Source organism: Dipodomys spectabilis, unplaced genomic scaffold (genome assembly GCF_019054845.1).
Source record: "Dipodomys spectabilis isolate Male_0828 unplaced genomic scaffold, ASM1905484v1 ptg000365l, whole genome shotgun sequence".
Classification (NCBI taxonomy): domain Eukaryota; kingdom Metazoa; phylum Chordata; class Mammalia; order Rodentia; family Heteromyidae; genus Dipodomys; species Dipodomys spectabilis.
In genome coordinates, this window is record NW_024871042.1 from 17,676,960 (window position 1) to 17,700,595 (window position 23,636).

Here is a 23,636-nt window from a genome sequence, read left to right on the forward strand (position 1 = left end):
GTTTTCTTCTTGAAAATCCAGCTCAGTACCTCTCTATCTCTTTCCACAATACCAAACAGTGAATTTTACTTTGTTTATCCATGAGACTTCACCGGCACCTATTCTACTGCTATTCTATTCACATCTGGATTTATAACACCGTATCACATTATATGCAGTTGTTTTCTGCTACAAATGACATGTATATTTAAGAGCATTTCAATCATCTAATAGTCATAGATATGTTCTGTTAATTCTTATTAGGCCCTAATTATGTATAATCTACTATGTTAAGGATTGCATACACAATGAATATTACAGGGAAGCTTCTTTATTCTGTAGCATCATTTGAAACTATGCTCTCAATTAATCAAGTTTAGGTAATTAACATAACCTTTAATCTGTAAAAATTTCTTAGTAGTGTTCTTTATTAGTAAAATCAGGATTCCAACCCATCATCCTCCTTTAAAATGTAAAATATAACAAACTGTGGAAAAGTTAATTTATCAATGTTCTTATTTGTGTATAAGTTTGTATGGTTCATTTATATTAAGTACTAGTGAAAGTTCTCATTTTTTGACAATAGTATGCACAGAAATTGCTACAAAATGTTATTAACAACCTTACTCAAACTACAAGACTTTAGTAAACAAAAGTTATTTTTTTCTGAGGCAACCTTCCAATACTAATCAAGAACCTCTCGAGATCAATGACAAGTACTTAGAATAATAAAAATTTAAAGCTTATAAGTGGCACTGTGCTCAAGTTGTAGAGCACAATCTTGAGCAAAAAGAGTTCAGGGACACCACCCAAGTCCCCAGTTCAAGACCCATGACCAACAACAACAATAAAAAAAGAGTTTAAAGCTTGAAGAAATGTGATGTACTTTACTCTCACTATCCCTCATTTTCAAACCTCAGAATATTCCACTTAGAAGAACAAAGGCTGACACAAAAAGTCTAACCCACTATCTTCTGAATTTGGAGCTCAGACTACAACAGCACATTACCTCCTTGGTAGGTTGGTAATCTCTCACAATCTGGGCCTACACATTCTAGTCATACAGTTTCAGATGAACACAGTTTAATTCACAGATATAATATATTCCAAATAATATTTTTCTTTGCTGTTATTTCTTTTGTTATGTATGGACACATCAAAAACTATAAATACATGTGGTATTTCACTTCTAGAAAAAAATACTTAGAGCCAAAATAAAAGAAACACTGTAGTTTATGAGGCTTGGGGTTGAGAGCCATTTGGTTTTTTTCTTTTTTAATGGGATTAAAAGTGTTTGAAACACTGAGTAGTGATAATAGTCAGGAAAAGCATCCTATGAAATTGTTCTTCAAAGAAATGAATAGAGAAAGAAAAAAAAATAAGAAATGAACCAAAACTAAACAGACTTAGGGACAGAGAAGAGAGAAAAAGAACTTTATGTTCAAAGGTCTAGAAGCCAAAAAATAAAAAGCAACTTGGCCTTTTTTTAGGTACATCTTAAACCAGTATTATACAAGGCTTTTGAGCACTCAAGTGATATTTTTCAGAGGGTCTACATGTGTGCAAGTACTCCTTTTTCCTGTCACTATAAAACCAGTATTACCTATGGTTTCAGATAACTATTTTAAGATAGAGCGGATGCCAGGGACTGGTGGCTCACACCTGTTATCCTAGTTGCTCAGGAGGCTGAGATGTAAGGATCACTGTTCAACATGAGCCTAGGAAAAATAATCCAAAGGACTTTTACCTCCAACTAACCAAAAAGCCAGAAGTAGTACTATGAGTCAAGTGATAGAGCACCAGTCTTGAGCAAAAAAGCTAAAGGTGGTGCCTAACCCCTCAGTTCAAGCCCCAGTGCAGCACAAAACATACAAATACACACACACCAACACCAACACCAACAACAATAACAATAAAATAAAACCAGTATAAACCATTGGAAAAAATGGAGTTATGGAGTTCTTACTAATAACACTAATCATAAACCCGTAAACAAACAGGAAAGAAAGTGGTCTCTTGCAAAATGTTGACAATTCATCTAGTAAATGTGTAAGAAATATAGAGGGCAGGGGACAGAAAATTATCCTTTTGTAACCATCAGAGAAATAATGAATCAAGTAAAAATCAACTGATGCTAAAACAGGGGAACTTCTGATGAAGGCAGATATTTAAATTATTTGAAATGGCCTTCCTATAGACTAATAATCAATTGTAAAAGGGAAAATAGATAATTTTACAAAAGGAATACAGTGAATAGAAGAAAACCCCCAAAGTGTGGTGAAAATTAACATCACCGCTGTGCCTTCAGATGTGATAACTGAGAAAGACACATTACCATCTGTGCAGTACTTGGCTAACAATGCATAATCTCAGCTAATCATGATCAATAAGAAACAAGTGGGCTAGGAATACAGTTTGGTGGCTGAGTACTTGCCTAGAATGCATGAAGCGCTGGGTTCAATTCCTCAGTACCACTTAAACAAAAACTAATTTAATTTTTTTAAAGAAACAAGTACATTTTTATTTGTTATCCATTACACCAACCGAAAATGTACAATGCCTTCCCATTGTTCTTAGCACAGAATTCAAAGTATCTGAAATAGTTTTTAGGACATTTCATGAACTACAACTCTAAGCTTTCCACTGCCATGGACATGCTTTGATCTCAATTCTTCTTTATGCTCTTTGCTTAAACCAGTGTTTGTCTAATTTCATAGAACAACCCATCAGACCCATGATCTGAATTAACCTAGTGAAAAACTTCCTATAAAAAATATACTTTTACTTTAGAAATATATAAAATGCAGCAATCAAATGCTTTTGTTTCTTGTTTTAAAATTCTGATCAATATAATTCATGACTACGAAGACACCTAGAGATACATAGACAATAATAAAATCCAATGTCTTGCAATTAACTCCATAACCTTTTACATAATAAGCACATAATGCTCAGAAAAGAAGATGCTTTAAAAGTGCTTAAACAGGGTGCTTTGAAGGTGGCTCGGTGGTAGAATGCTTGCCTGGCATGCATGAGGCTCTGGGTTCAATTCCTCAGCACCCAATAAGCAGAAAAAGCTGGATGGAAGTGGTGCTATGGCTCAAGTGGCAGAGTGCTAACCTTGAGCTGAAGAGTTCAGGGACAGTGCCCCCACCCAGAGTTCAGGCCCCACGACCAACAAAAAAAAAAAGGAAAAGTGCTTAAACAAAAGTAGAAAGTATGCTTTTTATAGATTATAAGACCCTATAGCTAAAGATTCCTAGACTCCATCCCCAAACTTCTAAAGCTGATCAATAATACTGAAAAAGCTGCAGGATACAAAAACCAACCCACAAAAAGCAATAGCTTTTCTGTATACCAACTATGTGCAGAGAGGGAAATCAGGAAAACAATCCCATTTGCAATAGCCTAAAAAAAAAAATCAAAACCTAGGAATAAACCCAACCAATGAAGCAAAAGATCTCTACAGAGAAAACTAAAAAATTGAAGAAAGAAAGAAAACATGACAGCAGGAAATGGAAAGGCATCCCATGTTAAGTAGAATATTATGAAAATGGCCATACAGTCAAAGGCAACTTAAAAATTCAATGCAAGTCCTATCAAAATTCCAATGACATCCTTCATCAAAAAAGAGAAAACAACCCAAAAACTTATATGGATAAACAGAAGACCCAGAACTGCCAACAATTTAAGGCCAAAAAAAAAAAAAGCAGTGCTTGGTAGTATCACAATTCCAGAGCTCAAACTTTACTACAGGGTTATAACAAAAACAGCTTAATACTAGCACAAAATCCAGTCCAAAGCTCAATGGAATAGACTAGAAGACCCAGAAATAATCTTATATACTTACAGTCATCTGATATTTAACAAGGGAGCCAAAAATACAATTAGAAAAAAGACAGTCTCTTTCACAATTGGTGCTGGGAAAACGACATTTGTATGTAGAAAAGTTTTAAAACTGGATCCTTGTTTGTCACCTTTCACCAATACCAACTTAAAATGGATCAAAGACCTCAATGTCAGACCAGAAACTTTAACATTATAAGATGGAGTAGGAGAAACATTAGAACTTATCAGCATAGGCAAAACTTTTTGAAGAGAGTCCCAGAGGCACAGCAAATAATAGAGACTTTCAAATAGGATTATATCAACCAAAAGGTTTCTGCACAGCAAAAAACAATTACTAAACTAAATATAGCCAACAGACTTGGAGATCTTTACCAACCATACATACAAGAGGCTAACAAACCAAAATATACACGTAGCTCAAAAATTTAACTCCCCAAAACTAACAACCCAATCAATAAATGGGAGCTAAATAGAGACTTCTCAGAAGAATGGCTAATAAATACAGGAGGAAATGCTCAAACATCCCTGGCCATGAAAAAAATGCAAATCACAACAATACTAAAATTGCATCTCACCCTAGTAAAACTGACCAGCATGGAGAAGTGGAACAGTAACAAATGCTGGCAGGAATGTGGGGGAAAAGGAACTCTGCTACACCATCAGTGGCAATGTAAACTAGTACAACCACTCTGGAAGGCCGTTTGGAGATTCCTCAAAAAACTAAACATAGAACTACACTAAGACCCAGCCATACTATTGGGTATTACCAAGAACCATACAAGTCAGCATACAGTAAAGACATTCACACATCCATGTTCATTGATATACTATTCACATTAACCAAGTTAGGGAAACAGCCCAGATGCCATACAACGATGAATTAATCAAGACAATGTGGTACATATACACAATGGAATTTTACTCATCCATTCAAAAGAATATTATATAATTTATAAGGAAATGGATGGACCTAGAACAGATCTGTTAAGTGAAATAAGCCAGATTCAGAGAGTCAAGCTTTCTCTCAAACATGGAAGCTAGATCTAAAATACAACTAAGCATAACATACATAAGACTATACGCATTTACATACAAACTGACTAAACAAGGGTGTATTCATGGGAAAATTCAAAGGTATTAACTCCTCTGAACAACTAAAGTACTAAACAACTAAGTACTAAACAACTGTTTGGTTGTTTACTGTTGTTTACTATTAATCACAATAAATTGCAGGAAATGGAAACTTGTTTTCTTTTTTGGGGAGTGGGAGAGTAAAAGGAATGGAGAGAGGAAGGGTATGTAAACACAATCACTATATTCAATAAACACTATGTAAAAAAATGAACTATGGAACTTGTGGGTAGAGATGGGAGGGGGAAATGGAAAAAAAATCAAAGAAGGGGTGACCCTGCCCAAGAAACATTGTACTCATAATCTGACTTACGGAATTGTAACTCCCTTGTACCACTCCTTAATCATAACAATTTAAAATATAGGACCTGAATAGATTAAACTTCTATATAATAAAAGGTGACAGGATAAATTCTAAAACAAATTATACCACCAGGAATCATAGGCTTGAACTAAGGGCTCCAATGATCATGCCTTCACCTTTTAGCTGAAGCCAGTTCTCATCATTAGGTATACAGAACATTCATGTGTCCTCACGTATACTCACATAAAGTTAACAGCAGGCTAGCACTTGAGTGTCCTAGTTTCTGACCCCTTAGAAAGTCGTGTTCAATAGTAAAAAAAAAAAAAAAAAAAAAAAAAACTGCTTATAGAAGCATAAAGCTACTCTGGGACTCCTCTCAGCTTTCCCAGTTACTTTCAGAATGACCTTTGGAAAGTCACTCACTTCCCTCTCCAAATCTAAGCCTCAATTTCATCATTTATAAAGTAAGTGAAGGCAGGGGATAGAGTTCAGTGGTGCAGCACTTGCCAAGGACTTGTGCAAGGCCCTGGGTTTAATCCTTAACACTGAAAAATAAAATAAGTGAAGCTGTAATATGTAACAGGTCAAGAATTTTCTAGTTATATTCTACAGAACTGAAAGGTTCTGAGTGTTATAAAAGTCTGAATTTGAATCAAGTTTGAGATATATATACATATATTTGAAACAGATTCAAATTTCATTCCTAATATATATTCAAGTTTAAGATATATATATTTGAAATAGATTCAAATTTCATTCCTAAGATAGTATTTTAACATTTTTATTAGTAAATCCCCACAAATTCAAACCTTTTAGCAAACATATCTCTGAAGATCACTAGCATGTACATACGTTCTGCAGACTTCAAAATCAGGCTTCTCATCTCAGGCCTAAGCTTGTATCTAAATATCTTGTAATGGAACTCCATGCTTTCAAATTCAGGCCCACATTGTGCCTTTAAAATTGTTCAAGAAAGTATACTACTACCACACAGCTGAAAATGGTCCAATTAAATTCTAGGCAAAGCTCAAGATCAGCTATTGACTCATGCTTATATCACAGGGAAACAGAAATCTAACAACAAATGAAGTTATACTGCAGTAAAATGAATAGTCCTACAAAAATGGGTACTAAATGCTAGTACCCATAAAACGAATTTATCACAATCCCCACAGAAATCAACAGAAGAACCCCAGTAAACCAAATACTCCAAGTAAGAGCTGCCAGTGGCAGTCCCCTACACACCTTAAACTTTCAATTATGGAATGTCATTCACTTTTTTACCAAAGGCTATCACTATCCCAAATTCCCCCACTTAACATAATCCTGAAGAAAAAAAAAAATAACCAATGAAACAGATAATGAATAGACATGGTTGGGCACACCGGGACACACACACACACACACACACACACAATTAAAAAATGTCCTTTACACACACACACACACACACACACACACACACACACAATTAAAAAATGTCCTTTGTGCTGGGCACCGGTGGCTCACACCTGTAATCTTAGCTACTCAGGAGGCTGAGATCTGAGAATCTTGGTGAAAAGCCAGCCCAGGCAGGAAAGTCCCTGAGACTCTTATCTCCACTAAACCACTAGAAAACTGGAAGTGGCACTGTGGCTCAAGGGGTAAAGCGCTCACCTTGAGCTGAAGAGCTGAGGGACAGTACCCAAGCCTAGAGTTCAAGCTCCACAACCAACAAAAAAAAAGTCCTTTGTGCTGCCATTAACCCATCTTGTATCTTACAAAAGTAAAAAAGGAATCCCCACTAACTAGCAAAGGGAGAAGAAAGCTCTTACTTTGCTAAAAAGTAAAATAAAGGGGAAAAAGCAATTACTCCTAGGTAACAGAAAACAAAACACCAAAATATACTAAAACCAATTTCCTGCTGACAGGCAACTGGGAATACAGTCATGTCAAAAGATTTTTCTGGAACATAATAGGCAAGACATAACTTGATATTCCTTCAGTACTTTCAATGACTGGGCTATTTTGCAACTTGTTAGGGGGCCAACACCAACTTCTAGAATTCTGTCAAGTAGGAACAGAAATAATTCTGGATTAAAGAAAGATATCTCCAAAGATGGGCCTGATGACAGCAATTTGTGAAATTATCTACATATGTAGTTTCTCAATTGCTTTGTGCACTGATTGTTACATCTTACTAGTTCCTTGGCTAACTAATGAGGTAAAGAAAATCTTTAACATATACCCATTTTCTACTTCTATAAATCATGAATTTACCTTTTTTCAAAATTATACTTTAACAAACACCATTTCTATAAATGATCATGGATTGCATAGTTTTTTTAAAAAATTCAAAAACATTAATCATTATATTAGATTTCTCAAATACTTGTAATAAAAGATTATAAACTGGCAAAAAAAAATGTATTGAAATAAGACAATGCTTAAGCCAGGTGCTGGTGGCTCACGCCTATAATCCTAGCTACTCAGGAGGCTAAGATCTGAGGATCAAGGTTCAAAGCCAGCTCAGGCAGGAACAGTCTGTGAGACTCTTCTCTCCAATTAAGCACCAGAAAACCGCAAGTGGCACTGTGACTCGTGGGGTAGAGCTCTTACCTTGAGCTGAAGAGCTGAGGGACAGCACCCAGGCCCAGACTTCAAGGCCCATGACCAACAAAAAAAAAAAGGACAATGCTTAAGTTCTTGATAACAGGACAATAAGCTATACTGCAAATTCTTTCATCATTACTTTAAGATCTAAGGTCCCTATATTGAAAAAGAACTATACAACTTTTGTGGGTGGGGATGCGAGGGAAAAACAGGGAGGGAAGGGTGACACTACACAAAAAGAAATGTACTCTTGACTCATGTAACTGTAATCCTTCTGTACATTACCTTTATAATAACAATAAAATATTTTTAAACCAAAGTTATACAGGGAAAATATTCTCTAAGAAAGGGGACTGGACTGGAAAAAGCTGAATCACAACCCAGTCAATCTGTCAGCTACCAGCAGCAGTGGTAAAGAAAAAGCAGGAGTCTATCCTACTGATATATTAGACCTGCTATTATTTTAAATGTCTGACAAATTACATCTCAGCATCTAAGGGTACAACTTAGGCATTAGTGTTTTTAAAAGTTGAATCTCAACTTATTAAAAAAAAAAGTTGAATCTTCTCACAGCCTGTTTCCCTGGGTATTTTGGACTTTCTCTACCCTTTTCTCACTGCAAATTGTAATAGAAGATAATGAATATAATTACAGATGATAATCCTACAGAAAGTGCTGTTATATTCTCCTAAGGAAAAAGGAAAAAATGTTACCCATAAGAATGATGATATATACCGTATTTCATTGTTGGGTTCAGATTTTTTAATGCATCCAACAAAGTTAAAAGCTGTTGTGAAATAAAAATCAAACTTGTATAAACAGCTTATTAAGTGCTATATAAAGGAATGGAAAAACAGACTTTGCTATACAAACCCCATTTGGTATAATTATCTATTCATTTACTCAGTACAGGCACGATTTGGACTGCAAAATGCAGCAAAGTATCAAAATATGATACTTAGCTTCAACTTATTGTAGAAAAGCTGGTTTCAATATAATACATTATGAAATCTTCCTTACTTGTTGACTATACTTGCTTCCAACACCAATTCTGTCCAGACTTTATAATACAATGATCTTCAATTTGACCATCATCATCCACTCATTTGAAGTAAAAAGCTAAGGATTATCCTAATTCCTCCCTTTCTCTCTCTACTACAACAGCAAGTCATGAAATTTCTCCTCCAAAATGCCTTGTATTTCTTTGTCTTTTTTAAATGATACTTGGCCTAGACTACTGCTCCTATCCCATAATACCATACCATCTTCCAGCTTCCCCTCTGACCCTGCCACAATGCATGCTACCACTGGAACTTAAGATAATAAAGAAACAAATGTACTCTTAGGCGTTTCCAGCACTAGTAGTTCACACCTGTAATCCTAGCTATTCAGGATACTGAGGTTCTGAGGATCACAGTTCAAAGCCAGTCCAGGCAGAAAAAGTCCGTAAGACTGCTATCTCCAATTAACCACCAAAAAGCTGGAAGTGGAATTGTGGTTCAAGTGGTAGAGCACTAGCTTTGAGTGAAAAAGAATAGGGGCAGCACCCAATCCCTGAGTTCAAACCTTAGGACTGGTTTAAAAAAAAAAGTCTTACAATGACGCCAGATAAAATAAATCCAAATGCTTTATCACCAGAATGCTATTCCTGAAGCATGTGAGTATTTGTGACCTTGCCGTCTTTCCCAACATCTTTCCTTACTACACATTCTGGCCCTCAGCGCAGTCAAATATTTTAAGTATCTGCTATTTTGCCTGGCATACTCATTTCATAGCTCTTCATATGGCTGTTTCATCTCATTGATCAGGTCCCAATTAAATAGAACAGTTACTTATCTAAAGTAATTCTCTCTTCACTACCTATTACATGATGCTGCTTACTTTCTTTACACTTAACGATCTATGAGTTTACAAGTGGGGGGGGGCATTTAACTGGGAACATGGATCTTGTTATATACTACTGTTTCTTGGATCCAGAAAAACATATGGTAATCAGTATTTCTTTTACCAATAGTCAAACGGCGGCCCTGAATTGGAAATAAAATCACCTAGCTTCTAATCAGATTTGGCTATACTAACAATTAGTTATGTGAGCTTGGTCTGCTACAAGCACAAAGTGCATTAGGAGTAATTAGAACATAAGAATGATTACAGCCAAGAGTGGTGACTCACACCTGCAATCCCAGCTGTTGGGGGGGGGGTAGAAATCTAGGAGAATGTTGATTTGCAGTTAGTCCTGGACAAAAAGTTGGCCAGATCTCATTACAACAAGTAAGCTGGGATGGCAGAATACCTATGATCTTAGCTATACTCATAAAACAGGAGACCCACAGGTAGGAAGATTGATTCTCAAGACCTTCAAGGCAAAAAAATACAAGATCCTATCTTTACAAAACTATGGCAAAATACAGCTGAGTGTACAGCTGAGTACTGTGTTACAACCAGGAGTTTAAATCCAAGTGCAGTATGACCAAAAATAGGAAAGGGAGTGGTGGGAGAAAGAGGAAACAGCAAACCTCAAGATCTTTTCGGTTGGTTTTTTTGTTTCCTAAATTTCCCTAAGTCAGCAGACAAGTAGAAGCCTGGGATTACTTTGAAGATGACTTTCTGTTCAGAAAAAAAAAAAAAAATTATAAGTATCTTAGCTGAATTTTTCGGATGCACCCCTTAGTACCTCCATTAACTCATATCAAACACCGGATAGTATAGATAGTTACACTTTACTATCTGTACCTTATTTAAGTCCCCACTCAAACCACTGGAAAATAAACCCTTGGTCCGTTGCTAAGTGCTTCAGAGACCAATCCAGCCACCTAATTCCAAACTGATATGGCCATGAGGTGTTCTGGAATTCCTTTACTCTTGACATTATAGAGAGCTCACTGATCTTAGCAACATCTACCTGGCCTAGTAATTTTCCTAAGCCTGTTTCCTAATCTGAAACCATGGAGGTAAGAGCATCTATGGTATTTCACATTATTTTTGGATAATTAGAAAATGTAGTAGCTTTGATAACTGGCAGTTAAGTTTTTCTAATCATGAGAAATGGACTTGGGACCCACAATTGTTCCGGGCAAAAATGAAGTTCTGTATTTTTTACATACACAACGTGAAGAAAAGTACTGCAGCCCTGTTAAGAAGAATTAAGAAACTGGAAGACTACTGCAAGTGTACAGGGGTGGGAAGGCACAGAAGTTAACAACATCCAAGACCTTGCTAAGCTTTTCCAAAGCAATTTACTCTTTAAAAGGGTTGCAGAACTTCTGAACTGTTGAACCAGGCTACGAGGAGTCTGCAAGAAGTGCGGGCTGGGCTCCAAGGAGTCCACAGACTTAACTGACGTGTCACACAGCGGGTACTGTGGAGGGGGTCCGTTCCCGGGGGGGTACTGTGGACGGGGTCCGTCCCCCAGGGAGGTACTGTGGACTGGGTCCATCCCCGGGGGGAATGGGGGGGGGGTACTGTGGACGGGGTCCGTCCCGGGGGAGGGGGTACTGTGGACTGGGTCCGTCCCCAGGGGGGTACTGTGGACGGGGTCCGTCCCCCGGGAGGGGGGGTACTGTGGACTGGGTCTGTCCCCCGGGAGGGGGGGGGTACTGTGGACTGGGTCCGTCCCCCGGGAGGGGGGTACTGTAGACGAGGTCCGTCCCGGGGGTGGGGGGTACTGTGCACTGGGTCCGTCCCCGGGGGAGGGGGGTACTGTGGACTGGGTCCGTCCCCGGGGGGGGGTACTGTGGACTGGGTCCGTCCCGGGGGGGGTACTGTGGACTGGGTCCGTCCCCGGGGGGGGGTACTGTAGACTGGGTCCGTCCCCGGGGGGGGAGTACTGTGGACTGGGTCCGTCCGGGGGAGGGGGTACTGTGGACTGGGTCCGTCCCGGGGAAGGGGATACTGTGGACGGGGTCCGTCCCCGCGGGGGGGGGGGGGGGTACTGTGGACTGGGTCCGTCCCCTGGGGGGGGTACTGTGGACTGGGTCCGTCCCCTGGGGGGGGTACTGTGGACTGGGTCCGTCCCCGGGGTGGGCGGGTACTGTGGACTGGGTCCGTCCCCGGGGTGGGCGGGTACTGTGGACTGGGTCCGTCCGGGGGGGGGTACTGTGGACGGGGTCCGTCCCCGGGGGGGAGTACTGTGGACTGGGTCCATCCCGGGGGGCGGGGGGACAGGGGGCGGCGATTTTCCAGAACTAGCACTGAACGACCGGCGACCCCTCACCTGACCTGACCCCCGGGGAGCGGGGAGACGACGACCTTCCACCCCGGGGAGAGGCCAGGCCGGCAGGAGCGCCCCGGCGGCGGCGGCGTGCCGCTCCACGCACCGGCGGAGCGGCCTGGCCGCAGACGCCGCGCGCCGCCCGCGCCGGGCCTCACAGACCGCGCGGCCCGCCCCGTACCTGCGGGGTCCAGCGCCATGGCGGCGGGCGGGGGAGGCAGTCCCGCGGCGGCTCCGGGCCCCGGGCACGGAGGGGAGGAGCCTGAGCCGGGGCGTGAGGAGGTCGCCGGCAGCTCCCCAACGGCGGAGGAGGAGGAGCGTGGCGCCCCTCAGCCAGACCAGTCCAAGTCCTTTCCCTCTTCCTTTTCCTAATTCCTTCTTCCGCCTCCCACTGCGCGTGTGCGCTGCGGGCCCCGCCCCAATCCTGCACTTGGAGGGCCCACGAATCCGGGAATGGACCCGGGAAGGGGCGTGGCCGCGCGTGCGCACTCAGGAGGAGCGGTTTCCGCGCGCAGCTTGGTCTGCTGCGCTGGGAACCTGTGAGTTTTGCCCTTTTAGGCCCTTGGAACCCGGCTCACCGCTCCTGCATGCAGAGAACCGAAAGAACGATGCTGTTCCTTTTTTTTCCCCCCTTTTAACTTCATCATTCGTCCGTAAATCTTTTATGCCTGCCAGGTACCAACTGCGATGGAGTGCTAGGGGAAATTAAAACTATTATTCTCAGGTATTATTAGCAAGGCAAAATACAAAGCAATACTCTGTTAAATGTAACAAAAAGTCATGAACCAGAGCGATCCGGGAAAGCTAATAGATGACTTCACGCCTTCAAATCTCTCTCTCCTAAAGGTTAAACTTAAAACGTAGCACTAAAGGGACCTTAGTTCTGTGTAATAATGTCCCAGAGCACACAGTCCAATGTAATCATTATTAAACCTGTAGGTTTTGCAGGAAAAAAAAATAGCAACCAGTTATTTTGTTCTTAATAGATGAAACTCTTTAGGTGGCACTTAGGCCTCTTTCCATTTACCAAGCCGACTTCAGAGGTGGGTTCTTGTCAAATCCAGGTTTAACTTGCTCAAGTCTAGAAAGTGAGATACGGCCAAAGCTAGATGGGACAGATGTTTGTAAGAACATGAAGCAGCTGCTTCTTCCCTGCAAGGGGTTTGGGTTTCCAAAATGATGCCCTCCCCTGACCCATAGTCAGTCCCTTCTCCCTATGGCTTCCCCCACTACTCCAGAGAAAAGTTGCAGCAGATGAGCAGGGCCTGGAAAGTGGGTCTCTACTCAGTAAGTCTTCAGTTTAAGAGCCTATTTGGGCCTAGAGCTCCTTATTACAACTGTAGGATTAAGTGAAGAATTAAGATTTCACATAGCTAGGCAGGAAATCTGGTCCTAGAAAGATAAAATATAGTCTGACGACCATTTTATTTATTTTTTGGAGGTGCAGGGTTTAATTTTATTTTATTATGTTTGTTTATTTTGTCGGTCATGGGGCCTGAACTCTGGGCCTGGGCACTGGCCCTCAGCTCTTCAGCTCAAGGCTATCGCTGTACCACTTGAGCCATAACGCCACTTCCAGCTTTGTATGCTGAGGAATCGAACCCAGGTCCTCATTCATGCAAGGCAAGCACTCTACCACTGAGCCACCTTCCCAGCCCCGGAGTTAATTTTAGAAAGCAAAAGCAAATCCAAAGGCAATAAGACAAAGTATAAAAGGGTGGGTCAGGAAGTAAGGGTGTGGCTCAAGTGCCACGGTACAAAGACAAAAACAAAGACAAAAATAGATCACCTCATTTCAAGTAGTTTTGTCCCCCTGGATCTTCAGCTGAGCTTCTGCTCTTTTTAGCAGGGTCAGCTTCCTCCCTTTGTGGGACATTTCCTCTTCAATCTGGTCCAGGGCCTGGACTTAGAAGAACTACCTTGGTTTAGCACCTTGTCCACAATTCCCTTTCCATCAGGGGGGACATGTGAGTTACAGCTTCCCAGGAAGACAGTCTGTCCATAATCCCAGCGAGACAAGAGCTAATGTGTCAGTTGGGCCTGAACTGCCACAACTGTTACAAGCCTGCTACCTCCTGGCATTTGGGAATTAAAGCAATTTCAGGAGAAAAAAAAAAAGATCATCATCCGAATTCAAATGATTAAACTGTTTCTTCAGGCAAAATCCTCCAAAATGCATAGCACAAAAAGAGGGAACTCTGAAGAACTTCTGTCAGAGAGATCTGAATACCTTCACTTGAATCCTGTAGCTTGACGAATTGCTTTGTGACTTAAATAATATCTAACATTTTTCTGGACTTCAATTTCTAATTTTAAGGTTATTCTTGTAAATACAGTAAATGTGATACATGTTACATCTATAAATTGAAGGATCACTTCTCTAGTTTTACAACATTATTATAATCTAATATGTAATTTTATATTTTTTAACGTAAGTTTAAAAAAGTATTCATCAGCTGGATGCTAGTGTCTCATACCTTTAATCCTAGCTATTTGGTATGCTGAGACCTAAGGATCACAGTTTAAAACTAGTGAGATTCTAGAAAACTACCAAAAAAAAAAAAAAAAAGCCAGAAGAGGAGCTGTAGCTCAAAGTGGCAGAGTGCTAGCCTTAAGCAAAATAGCTCAGGGATAGTACCTAGACTCTTGAGGTTTTCTTACAGACTTTAGAGGTTTCATGTGCTCTGCTGATACTTAAAATAGTTCTGCTCCATCAATTCATTTTTAACTATGCAGAAAATTCCTTTACAAAATATTGAGTTTTTAATTATCCAAGTTTGTACAAATTTTATCTAATCACCTGGGAATCCTATATTTATTGGACTTGGCAGTTTAACACTTGATTTGGTCTAGCACTTCTTTGGCCCATGTCAAATATTTTAAGTGCCTTCACTCAGTTTTGGTTTTTTTGTTGTTGTTGTTGTTTCTTCCTTCCATGTCAGTACTAGAGCTTCAACATAGACTCTCACACTCTTGCTTGGTTCTTTTGCTCAAGGCTGCTACTCTACCACTTGAACCATACTTCTATTTCTGGCTTTTATTTTTTTGGAGATAAGAGTCTCAAGAACATTTTTTGCCAAGGTGGCTTTGTACCTTTATCCTCAGATCTCAGACACTGAAGTAGCTAGGATTGTAAGTATGAGCCCCCAGCCTCCAGCCACACTCAGTTTATAGTAATCATGAGATATACATCCAGAGGGAGTACTTGGCAAAAGTATTAGCTGTGACAGTGACTGAATAAAACAACTGTGTATCATAAAAACAAAGCACCTCTCCCTAAAGCTGTCAATGGGATGAAATTCTAGAAAGCTGTATAGGAATAGGACCTCCTACTTATAGAAGATTCTTGCTTTCAATCATCATATGCATTCTAATGGTTACCACTAGAAATATATAATTGCTGTAGGTCATGTCACCCTGGTATAAAATTCCAGACATGTAATAAACAGAATTTTCAAAAGCTGAATTGCTGAACTCTACTAAAACTAATGTTTTTAAACTGTTAAGATAGCCATTGATACATTCTCAAAAATGTCTTAATTTGGTCATGACTTCTTTCTTGAAAACAGCTCATTGTTTAATAAAGATGCTTCTATCTGGATTAACCACCTACTCACATCAATGATCCTGTCCATCCCTTATTCTCCACATCTGATTGATCAGAGAGGACACTTTCGTTTCTCAAAAATGGAAAGAACTACCATATCTAGCAATTTAAAAAGTAACAAATCACCATGTCAGAGAAATCTGCCTGTCCATACTTCTTACAGCATTATTCACAATCTCCCAGATACAGAAGCAATCGACCACGACCCACCAAAAAAAAAAAAAACCAGAGGCAATCAAAGGGTCCATACATAGATGAATGGATAAAGAAAATGTGGTATATAGCTGAAAACTATTGAGTCACACAAACACAATGAAAACCTATCATTCTCAAAACATGCCTGAACCTAGAAGTCATTATGCTAAGTGAAATAAGCCATGTACAAAAATAAACTACTACGCGATCTGATTGCATATAGAGTATCTAGTGGAAAAAAACCTCTGTAATGAAACAGAGCTGACTAAACAGAGTTTAATTCATTTTTCTTGGCAATAAAATACCTTTACTGAGGTATTGCACATTGATAGTAAAGCACATGCATTTTTGTACATCTGAATGAATTTTTGTGTGCATACAATTGTGTACTGCCACTCACCTTAAGAGAATATCTAACAGTTCAGCATTTTTCTTGATACAACCTCTTAGTAAAATCCTACATCAGAAAAGTACAACACAAAAATAACCACTCTTTTCATTTCTTTCTTGTGACAGAACTAAGACTTGAATTAATGGACTGGGTACTCTTAGTTAGCTTTTGCTTAAAGCTAGAACTCTACCACTTGAGCCACATCTCTCCTTCTCTCTTTTTGCTAGTTAATTGAAGGTGTCTCATAAACTTTTGGGCTTTTCTGCTAGGTCTGGCTTCAAACTATAATCTTCAGAGCTCAGCCTCCTAAATAGCTAAGATTAAAGACATGAGAGACCAGTGCCAGGTCCTGGGTTCTATGTGTATTGATTATATTTACCTGTCTTAAAAGTTTATACCAATGCAATATATTGAATAACCTTTATGTCTGGCTTTTTATGCTCATCTTCAGAACTATGAGATTTATTAATATTGTGTATATATTTATTTATGTTTTAGGGCTTGAACTCAGGACATAGGACCTATTTCTGAGCTCTTTATGCTCAAGGATAGCACTCTACCACCTTGAGTCACAGTACCACTTCTGGTTATCTGCTAGTTAATTGGAAATAAGAGTCTCAGGAGCTTTCCTGCACCAGTTGACTTGGAGCCAAGATCCTTGGCTCTCAGCCTCCTGAGTAACTAGGATTACAAGCTTGAGCCATCAGCTCCCAGCCTGTATATATCTTTATGTCTACACTAGTACTTTGAAGGTAACATTTGGTCAACCATGTATCTTTGTAAGCCTCAGCTTCTCATCTGTAAAAATAGGCCACACCCTTTATTTGAGCCTTAGAGAGAACTTACTACAAACATTGCTAGTGGGATGTGGTACTTAGTAAGACATTCATGAGTTACACCTATTGTTAATATGATAATTGTTTCATTTTTATATTTTTGTTTTTCTTCATTTGAACTATATATTATATTGTACACAGATATTCAAAACTGATTGTTCAGAAGTAAACTTCCTTCAGGACTGAAATCTAGGTAATCATATGTTCAAGATAGTATTATGTGAAACATCCTTCAAATGAACAGAGAAGATTTAGCAGCGTGTCCTATCACTTATCAAGTGAGAAAAAAAAGTGTGAAAAACTCACTTCTCACCTCTGTAGAACGCCTTCTATATTTTTATGTTTTTTTTTTTTACTGAATATTGTTTTCTGGGTGGCCTCCTTTAAGACTGACCACAATTTTCTTTGGAGTCAGACTCTTGTTCCAGAACAAAAAAAGAGATAATACTATAGTATAAGACATATTATAATCTGAGTTATACTAACTTCTTGTTTTAGTTTTGTACAAATGTGATGATCATTGATAGAATTTCTGATAGGAGCTAAATAACTTAATGAACAAAAAACAGTATTGTCTTGTCTAAAGTATCAGTTACATGCTATTTAGATGACTGTATTGAGAAACATCTTGTGGATCCTTTGCTAAAAGTTTAGAAAATAAAGTCAAAGGTCAATGACAGCTTTAGATATTTGCATTATTAATCTGAAAAAAGACAAATGACCTAAAGTCAACATTTACTTGTCTCCCAAAGTCAGAGAACTTCCTATGTACCATGTGCTGTTGCTGAGTCCTGGGGAAATAAAAATAAGTAGGATGAATGCCCTACTACTAAGGAACTATGACAATGTCTCAAGTACTCAGAGAGACAAAAACATAAACAATTTTGATACAGCATGATAAAAGACATGCAAGATCCTAGAATGGGAAAGCACCTAATTCAACTTCCAGGAGATTCTATATTAATGCTTTTATTTAAAGTGCACCTTAAAAAAAAGATCAGGTAACCAACTAGAGGTTGCCATTGGAAGTCTTAGTTTATAAAGCTTTATTGCATAAAGTAGATGTGAGGTAATGGTCATAATTCATAAATATGGTTGAACTAGCTAGATTGTCCAGTGGGTAAAAAAATTAAATCAGAATTGCTATCAAATTTTGATGCTTTCTTATTAGTGATATTGCTAAACAAAACAATCCCAAGGTATCTTGTTATCTTTATCAATCAGACTCAAAAGATTAAGTACCAAATAAGTGTTTCCCTAAACAGGCTTTGACTTTCTATAAAGAAGTGTTCACATTATTATTCCCACTATGCAGATTCTGTGTTGTAGAGCTAGGGATCCTCAGGCATGAATGACAAATGAGACAGTGCTATGGCTAAGTCACATAACTCTCAGCTCTCTGAGCCATTATGTCCTATGTACCACTGCAGCCATGGTCATTCTTGCAGGATGTGGCATTTGGAATCATAAGTGATTGCCAGGCTTGTTCGCATATAGTTCATGTAATTCCTGTAATTCCTCCTACTTAGGAGGTAGAGGTAGGAAGATTGTGACCTGAGGCTTTCCCAGACAAAAGCACAAGACCTTATCTGAAAATTAAAAAGCAAAAGGAAACTATGGTATGGGTTTAAGAAATGAAGCACTTGCCTAGAAAGTAGAAGGACCTAGGCTGGGAATGTGGCTTAGTGGTAAAGTGCTTGGCCTAACATGCATGAAGCCCTGGGTTTTATTCTTCAGCAGCACATAAACAGAAAAAGCTGAAAGTGGTGCTGTGGCTCAGGTGGCAGAGTGCTAGACGTGAGCAAAAGAAGCTCAGTGACAGTACCCAGGCCCTGAGTTCAAGCCCCAGGACTGGCAAAAACAAAACAACAACCAAAGTACAAGGACCTGAGCTCAATTCCCAGTACATAAATACTCATTGCATACATTCCTTTAAATATATATGGGAAACTCACATAAGCTACATGGCTTATTGGTTATTTTTCATCAACAATATTTCTTTCTTTCCTGACACTAATTCAGAATGTTTTGTCTTTTGAACTCTTTGCTATAGATACCTCAAAGTCTTGCTCCTGATAAAAGAGTAAGACATTCTTTCACTAAGGCATTCTTTCACTAAGAATAGGAGGTATACAATTCTGGTGTTGTCTCTTGCTCTTATTTTGGAAACTGTCTCTTCTCTTATATGGTTTCTATAGGGGTCTTCATCTACTATGTTGGTATCTCTCTTTAACCATATTCATTGGTCAAAGAATGGTCAAAGATACCTGACCTAAAATGAGACCTGTGCTGTAGAAAGTTTTCATATGGGTTTATTCATGTCAAATTGGTTTTACAAAATATATTTAAAATATGTAGAAGCCACTGAAAGAAAAGTTATAGGCCATATAGTGAAAGTTTGTTAAGGACAGAAAAAACGTAAATGCATAGTGAAAGTGATACAGATTTAAAACTAAAAATTGTATGTAATACCTATACTGAATATGTCTAAAAATCTTGCCCTTAATTCCTTTGGATTAGTTATTAGTAGCTTAGGAAGTTTCAGATTTTTTCATTAGACTGGGGGGCTGGTGGTTCATGCCTTTAATCCTAGACACTTAGGAGGCTAAGATCTGAGAATTGTGGTTCAATGCCAGCCCAAGAAGGAAAGTCCATGACTCTTCTCTCCAATTAACCACTAGAAAACCAGATGTGTAGCTGTGGCTCTAAGTGGTAAAGCACTAGCATTGAGAAGAAAAGCTCAGGGACAGTACCCAAGTCCTGAATTCAAGTCTCATGACAAAAACACACATACACAAACAAAAAATCTTTATCAAATCTGTGTAAAGACACTGTAATTTTATTTAATTCATTACCTGTTGTTGAAGTTTTATGTTATTTCTATTTTTTTTCTACTGAAACTAATGTTGAGATTTGTATTCTAACAATAAATAGGCTTGTATCTGCAGATTTCCATTAAACTTTCAGGGAATTTTCATGTTGATTCCATATACCAAGTTCACATCCTTGTTTTAGTGCTTTACTTCAACTGTTTTCAAGCCTTCTTCACACTGTGGGGTTTAGCTATATAGAGGGTATATCACACTTAAATTTATATTTCTGATGGTCCATAATATCTGGAAAGAATAGCTATATGTTCAGTTTGTGTTGGAAGCTCATTTAGTTAAATTTGTGAAATATTTAAATCATTCATGGGATATATGATCACTCTGACATCTTACTAAGTTCCTTTTTCTCTGTTAAAACCTGCCAAAAATATAAAACAAAAACACTCCTATGAATTATTTTCATTAGCCTTATTTATTAGCCCATAGACCATATATTCAACATGTCTATATAGCCAGCTTCTGTTCTAGGTTTTGCTAGTAATGCTCTTACCTGGCACCATTCAGCCTTCTTTGGCTTCTTGCCATTTAAAATAAGCCTCTAGCTCTCTGCTCTTCTATCTCCCTGGCTTCTAGTTTTGTCAAGATTTTACAACCCACTGGGGTCCTGGTGGCTCATGCCTATAATCCTAGTTACTGAAGAGGCTGAGATCTGATTATCATAGTTTAAAAGTCTTTAGGGACTCTTATCTCTAATTAACCACCAAAAAACAGGAAATGCAGTTGTGGCTCAGTTGGTAGATTGCCCATCTTGAGCAAAAATCCTCAAGGACAATGCCCAGGCCCTGAGTTCAAGCTCCAGGACTGGAACACACTTACAGAGAGAGACAGAGAGAGAGAGAGAGAGAGAGAGCGCTAGAATAGAATAGTACAAACATTTTGTTTGTCTAAATTGGCTCACTGATTCCCAGACTTTGAAACTGGCTGCCGCTATACTATTGGCTAGTTCAGTTACAGATGTTGTAATCAAGAAAGTAGTCCTTGTTTGGATCTCCTTCCCTTCTTTCTCTATTTCCTAGTAATCACTGGTCATCACTTTTCTTCTTGCTATGAGTTCTTTAATCTTCAATTCATTCATCTATTCATTCATTGACTTCAGCTTTTGGGAGACAAAGAACAGGATAGCATCTTTTATATTTCTGTTTCAAACTCTGATATATCGAAATAGAAAAAAAGAGTCTGAGTAGGAAAATAAATAAAAGATTTCAATCAACTCATTTGTGACATATTACTAATGACAGCCTCATCAACCTACAATTAAGAGGGCAATATTACCTAGGTCTTCAGAAAAGATAAACTTACTCTTCACTAATTATGCTGCAACTATCCAGTTATGAAAATTATTAGCCATGAAAGATTGCATTTACTGTTTACTTTTATGGTTAAATATACCTTTCTGGATTTCTAGATTATTTTTAGTTTGCAGGCAGAGTATAAGTATAAATGATGGTCTGGTCTATGGTACCTCATAAACTAAACAGGTTAAAAATAAGAAAGAAAAGCTAGTGAATCAATATATGTAATTACTGGTAAGCTAACATGCCATGTTTCAAAGTAAAATTTAACTATACTTGGACCACATAAATTAATTTAGAGAAAGATTCTTTACACTCAGAGATTATAGTAATTCTTATTTATATAAGCAGCTCAATTTAATCTCTACTAAGTAAAGCTCACAATTTGTCATTTCAATTATTTACTGATAACAAACAGAAAGGAGTGGTTTACATTATAAACTGATACTATTCTGATTGTGAGCCTATGCATTCTTTGACCAAAAATAAACAATTGTCTCAGCTTTTTAAAAGTGCATAATTTTGTTTTCCAATATAGGTGTATAGTTTAGAGATACTTTCTATAAAAAATGAGAATGATAACGCCCAACTTGCAATATTTTCCCTAATATTCATCAGGAAAATAATGTTTGTTACTAGTTGTGGGGCTTGAACCCAGGGCCTGAGCATTGTCCCTGACCTTTTATGTTCAAAGCTAATGCTTTACCATTTGAGCCACCGCTCTATTTCCAGCTTTTTATTTTCCTTGGTGGTAATTGGAGATAATAGTCTTATAGGCTTTCCTGCCCGGCTAGCTTCAAACTGTAGTCCTTGGATCTTTGCCTCCTTATTAAGATTGTAAGAGTGAGCCACTGGCACTTGGGTATTTAAATTTTTGTTGTTTTGTTGGTTGTGGTGCTTGAACTCTGGGTCTGGTCGCTGTCCCTTAGCTAATCAGCACAAGGTGAGCTCTCTATCACTTGAACCGCAGAGCCACTCTGTTTTCTGGTGATTTATTGGAGATAAGAGTCTCACGGACTTTCCTACCCTGCTGGCTTTGCACTGAGATCCTCAGATCGCAACCTCCTGAGTAACTAGGATTACAGGTGTGAGTCTCAAGGTGCCTGGCCTCATTGACATTTTTAAAGAGAAATAAATTTAAATACAAAAAGCACATGGCACACAACTGGTGGCCAATACATACTAAATGTCCAATAATAGTTCTGTGTAATGTATGAATCACCTTATGTACCATAGGAACCTATGGGTTACTCTTCAGAAATAGAAATGATATTAAACAGATAATACCTTTCAGTTAAAAGAAGTGAATTTCTCCTTTAAGTGATTCAAAAGAACACTGGAAAAGCGTAAGTGCCCAATCTGGAATTCTAGAAACTATTATACACGAAGTAGACAGTTCTCAGTCTTAAAGACTATGCTTTGTTTACTCTATAACATATAGTATACTGCTAGAAGGTTTACTGACAAGAGATAAAACAAGAAGTAACAGCCAGGTGCTGGTAGCTCATACCTTCAATTGAAACTATTCAGAAGGCTGAGATCTGAGGATCTCTGTTAGAAAAAAGTTTGGGAAGAAAAGCTGATGCTATTCTTACCTTCAATTAACTAGTAAAAGGCTAGAAGTAGTGGTGTTGCTCAAGGGCCAATCATAACATCCTGGGTTCAAGCTTCAGTACAGGCACACGCACACTAACAGAGAGAGAGAGAGAGAGAGAGAGAGAGAGAGAGAGAGAGAGAGAGAGAGAGAGAGAGAGAGCTATTAAGCTATTCTTCCAGTATTTGCAAGATGAGCTCCTTTCTTTGGATCTTGTTGTCAGTTCATTTGTGGCATCCAAGAGTGCTGGCCCCTCTCTTTCCCATCTTGCTCTTTTGAAAACCTTTGCTTCCTTTCTGACCAGACTAGAACTATGATCAACAACTTCCTCCATGAATTCTGTCCTTTAATTTGCTCCTTTATTTGTTTTGTGACTAATCTTTTGATTTTGAATCCTTAACATGAGATCTTTAGACTTTTCTATGGTCTTTTAAATAACTCTTCCATTTTGGGGTGGGGTTATATAATGCTGCATTTTATGTGAGAAATTAAATATTTATCTTCTTTTGCTTTTAAAAAAATTGAAGTGTATTTTATTGCTATTGTGATGTACAGAAGGGTTACAGTTACATAAGTCAGTTAATGTATACACTTCTCTTTGAACCATGTAACCCCTTCCCTGGCCATTCCCACCCATAAGTTGTATCGTTCCTTTTCCATATAGTGTATAGTGAGTACCACTGCTGTGTTTGCTCAATCTTTGTCCTATCTTTTGTCATGTCTTATATAATCTGAAGATGGAAAGCTGGCTAAATTCTCTCTCTCTGT

At 38.7% G+C, this 23,636-nt stretch overlaps 1 protein-coding gene across 1 annotated transcript in view; it reads right to left on the reverse strand.

Annotated features, from left to right (window-relative positions):
- The window catches only part of Cmc1 (C-X9-C motif containing 1), an 80,686-nt gene extending 68,227 nt beyond the window's left edge, over positions 1-12,459 (reverse strand). The window contains exon 1 of the mRNA XM_042666571.1: positions 12,247-12,459. Coding sequence (XP_042522505.1) covers positions 12,247-12,265 — 19 coding nt within the window. The 5' untranslated portion in view covers positions 12,266-12,459. The remainder of the gene's footprint in view (positions 1-12,246) is intronic.
- Between the last annotated feature and the right edge of the window lie 11,177 nt (positions 12,460-23,636).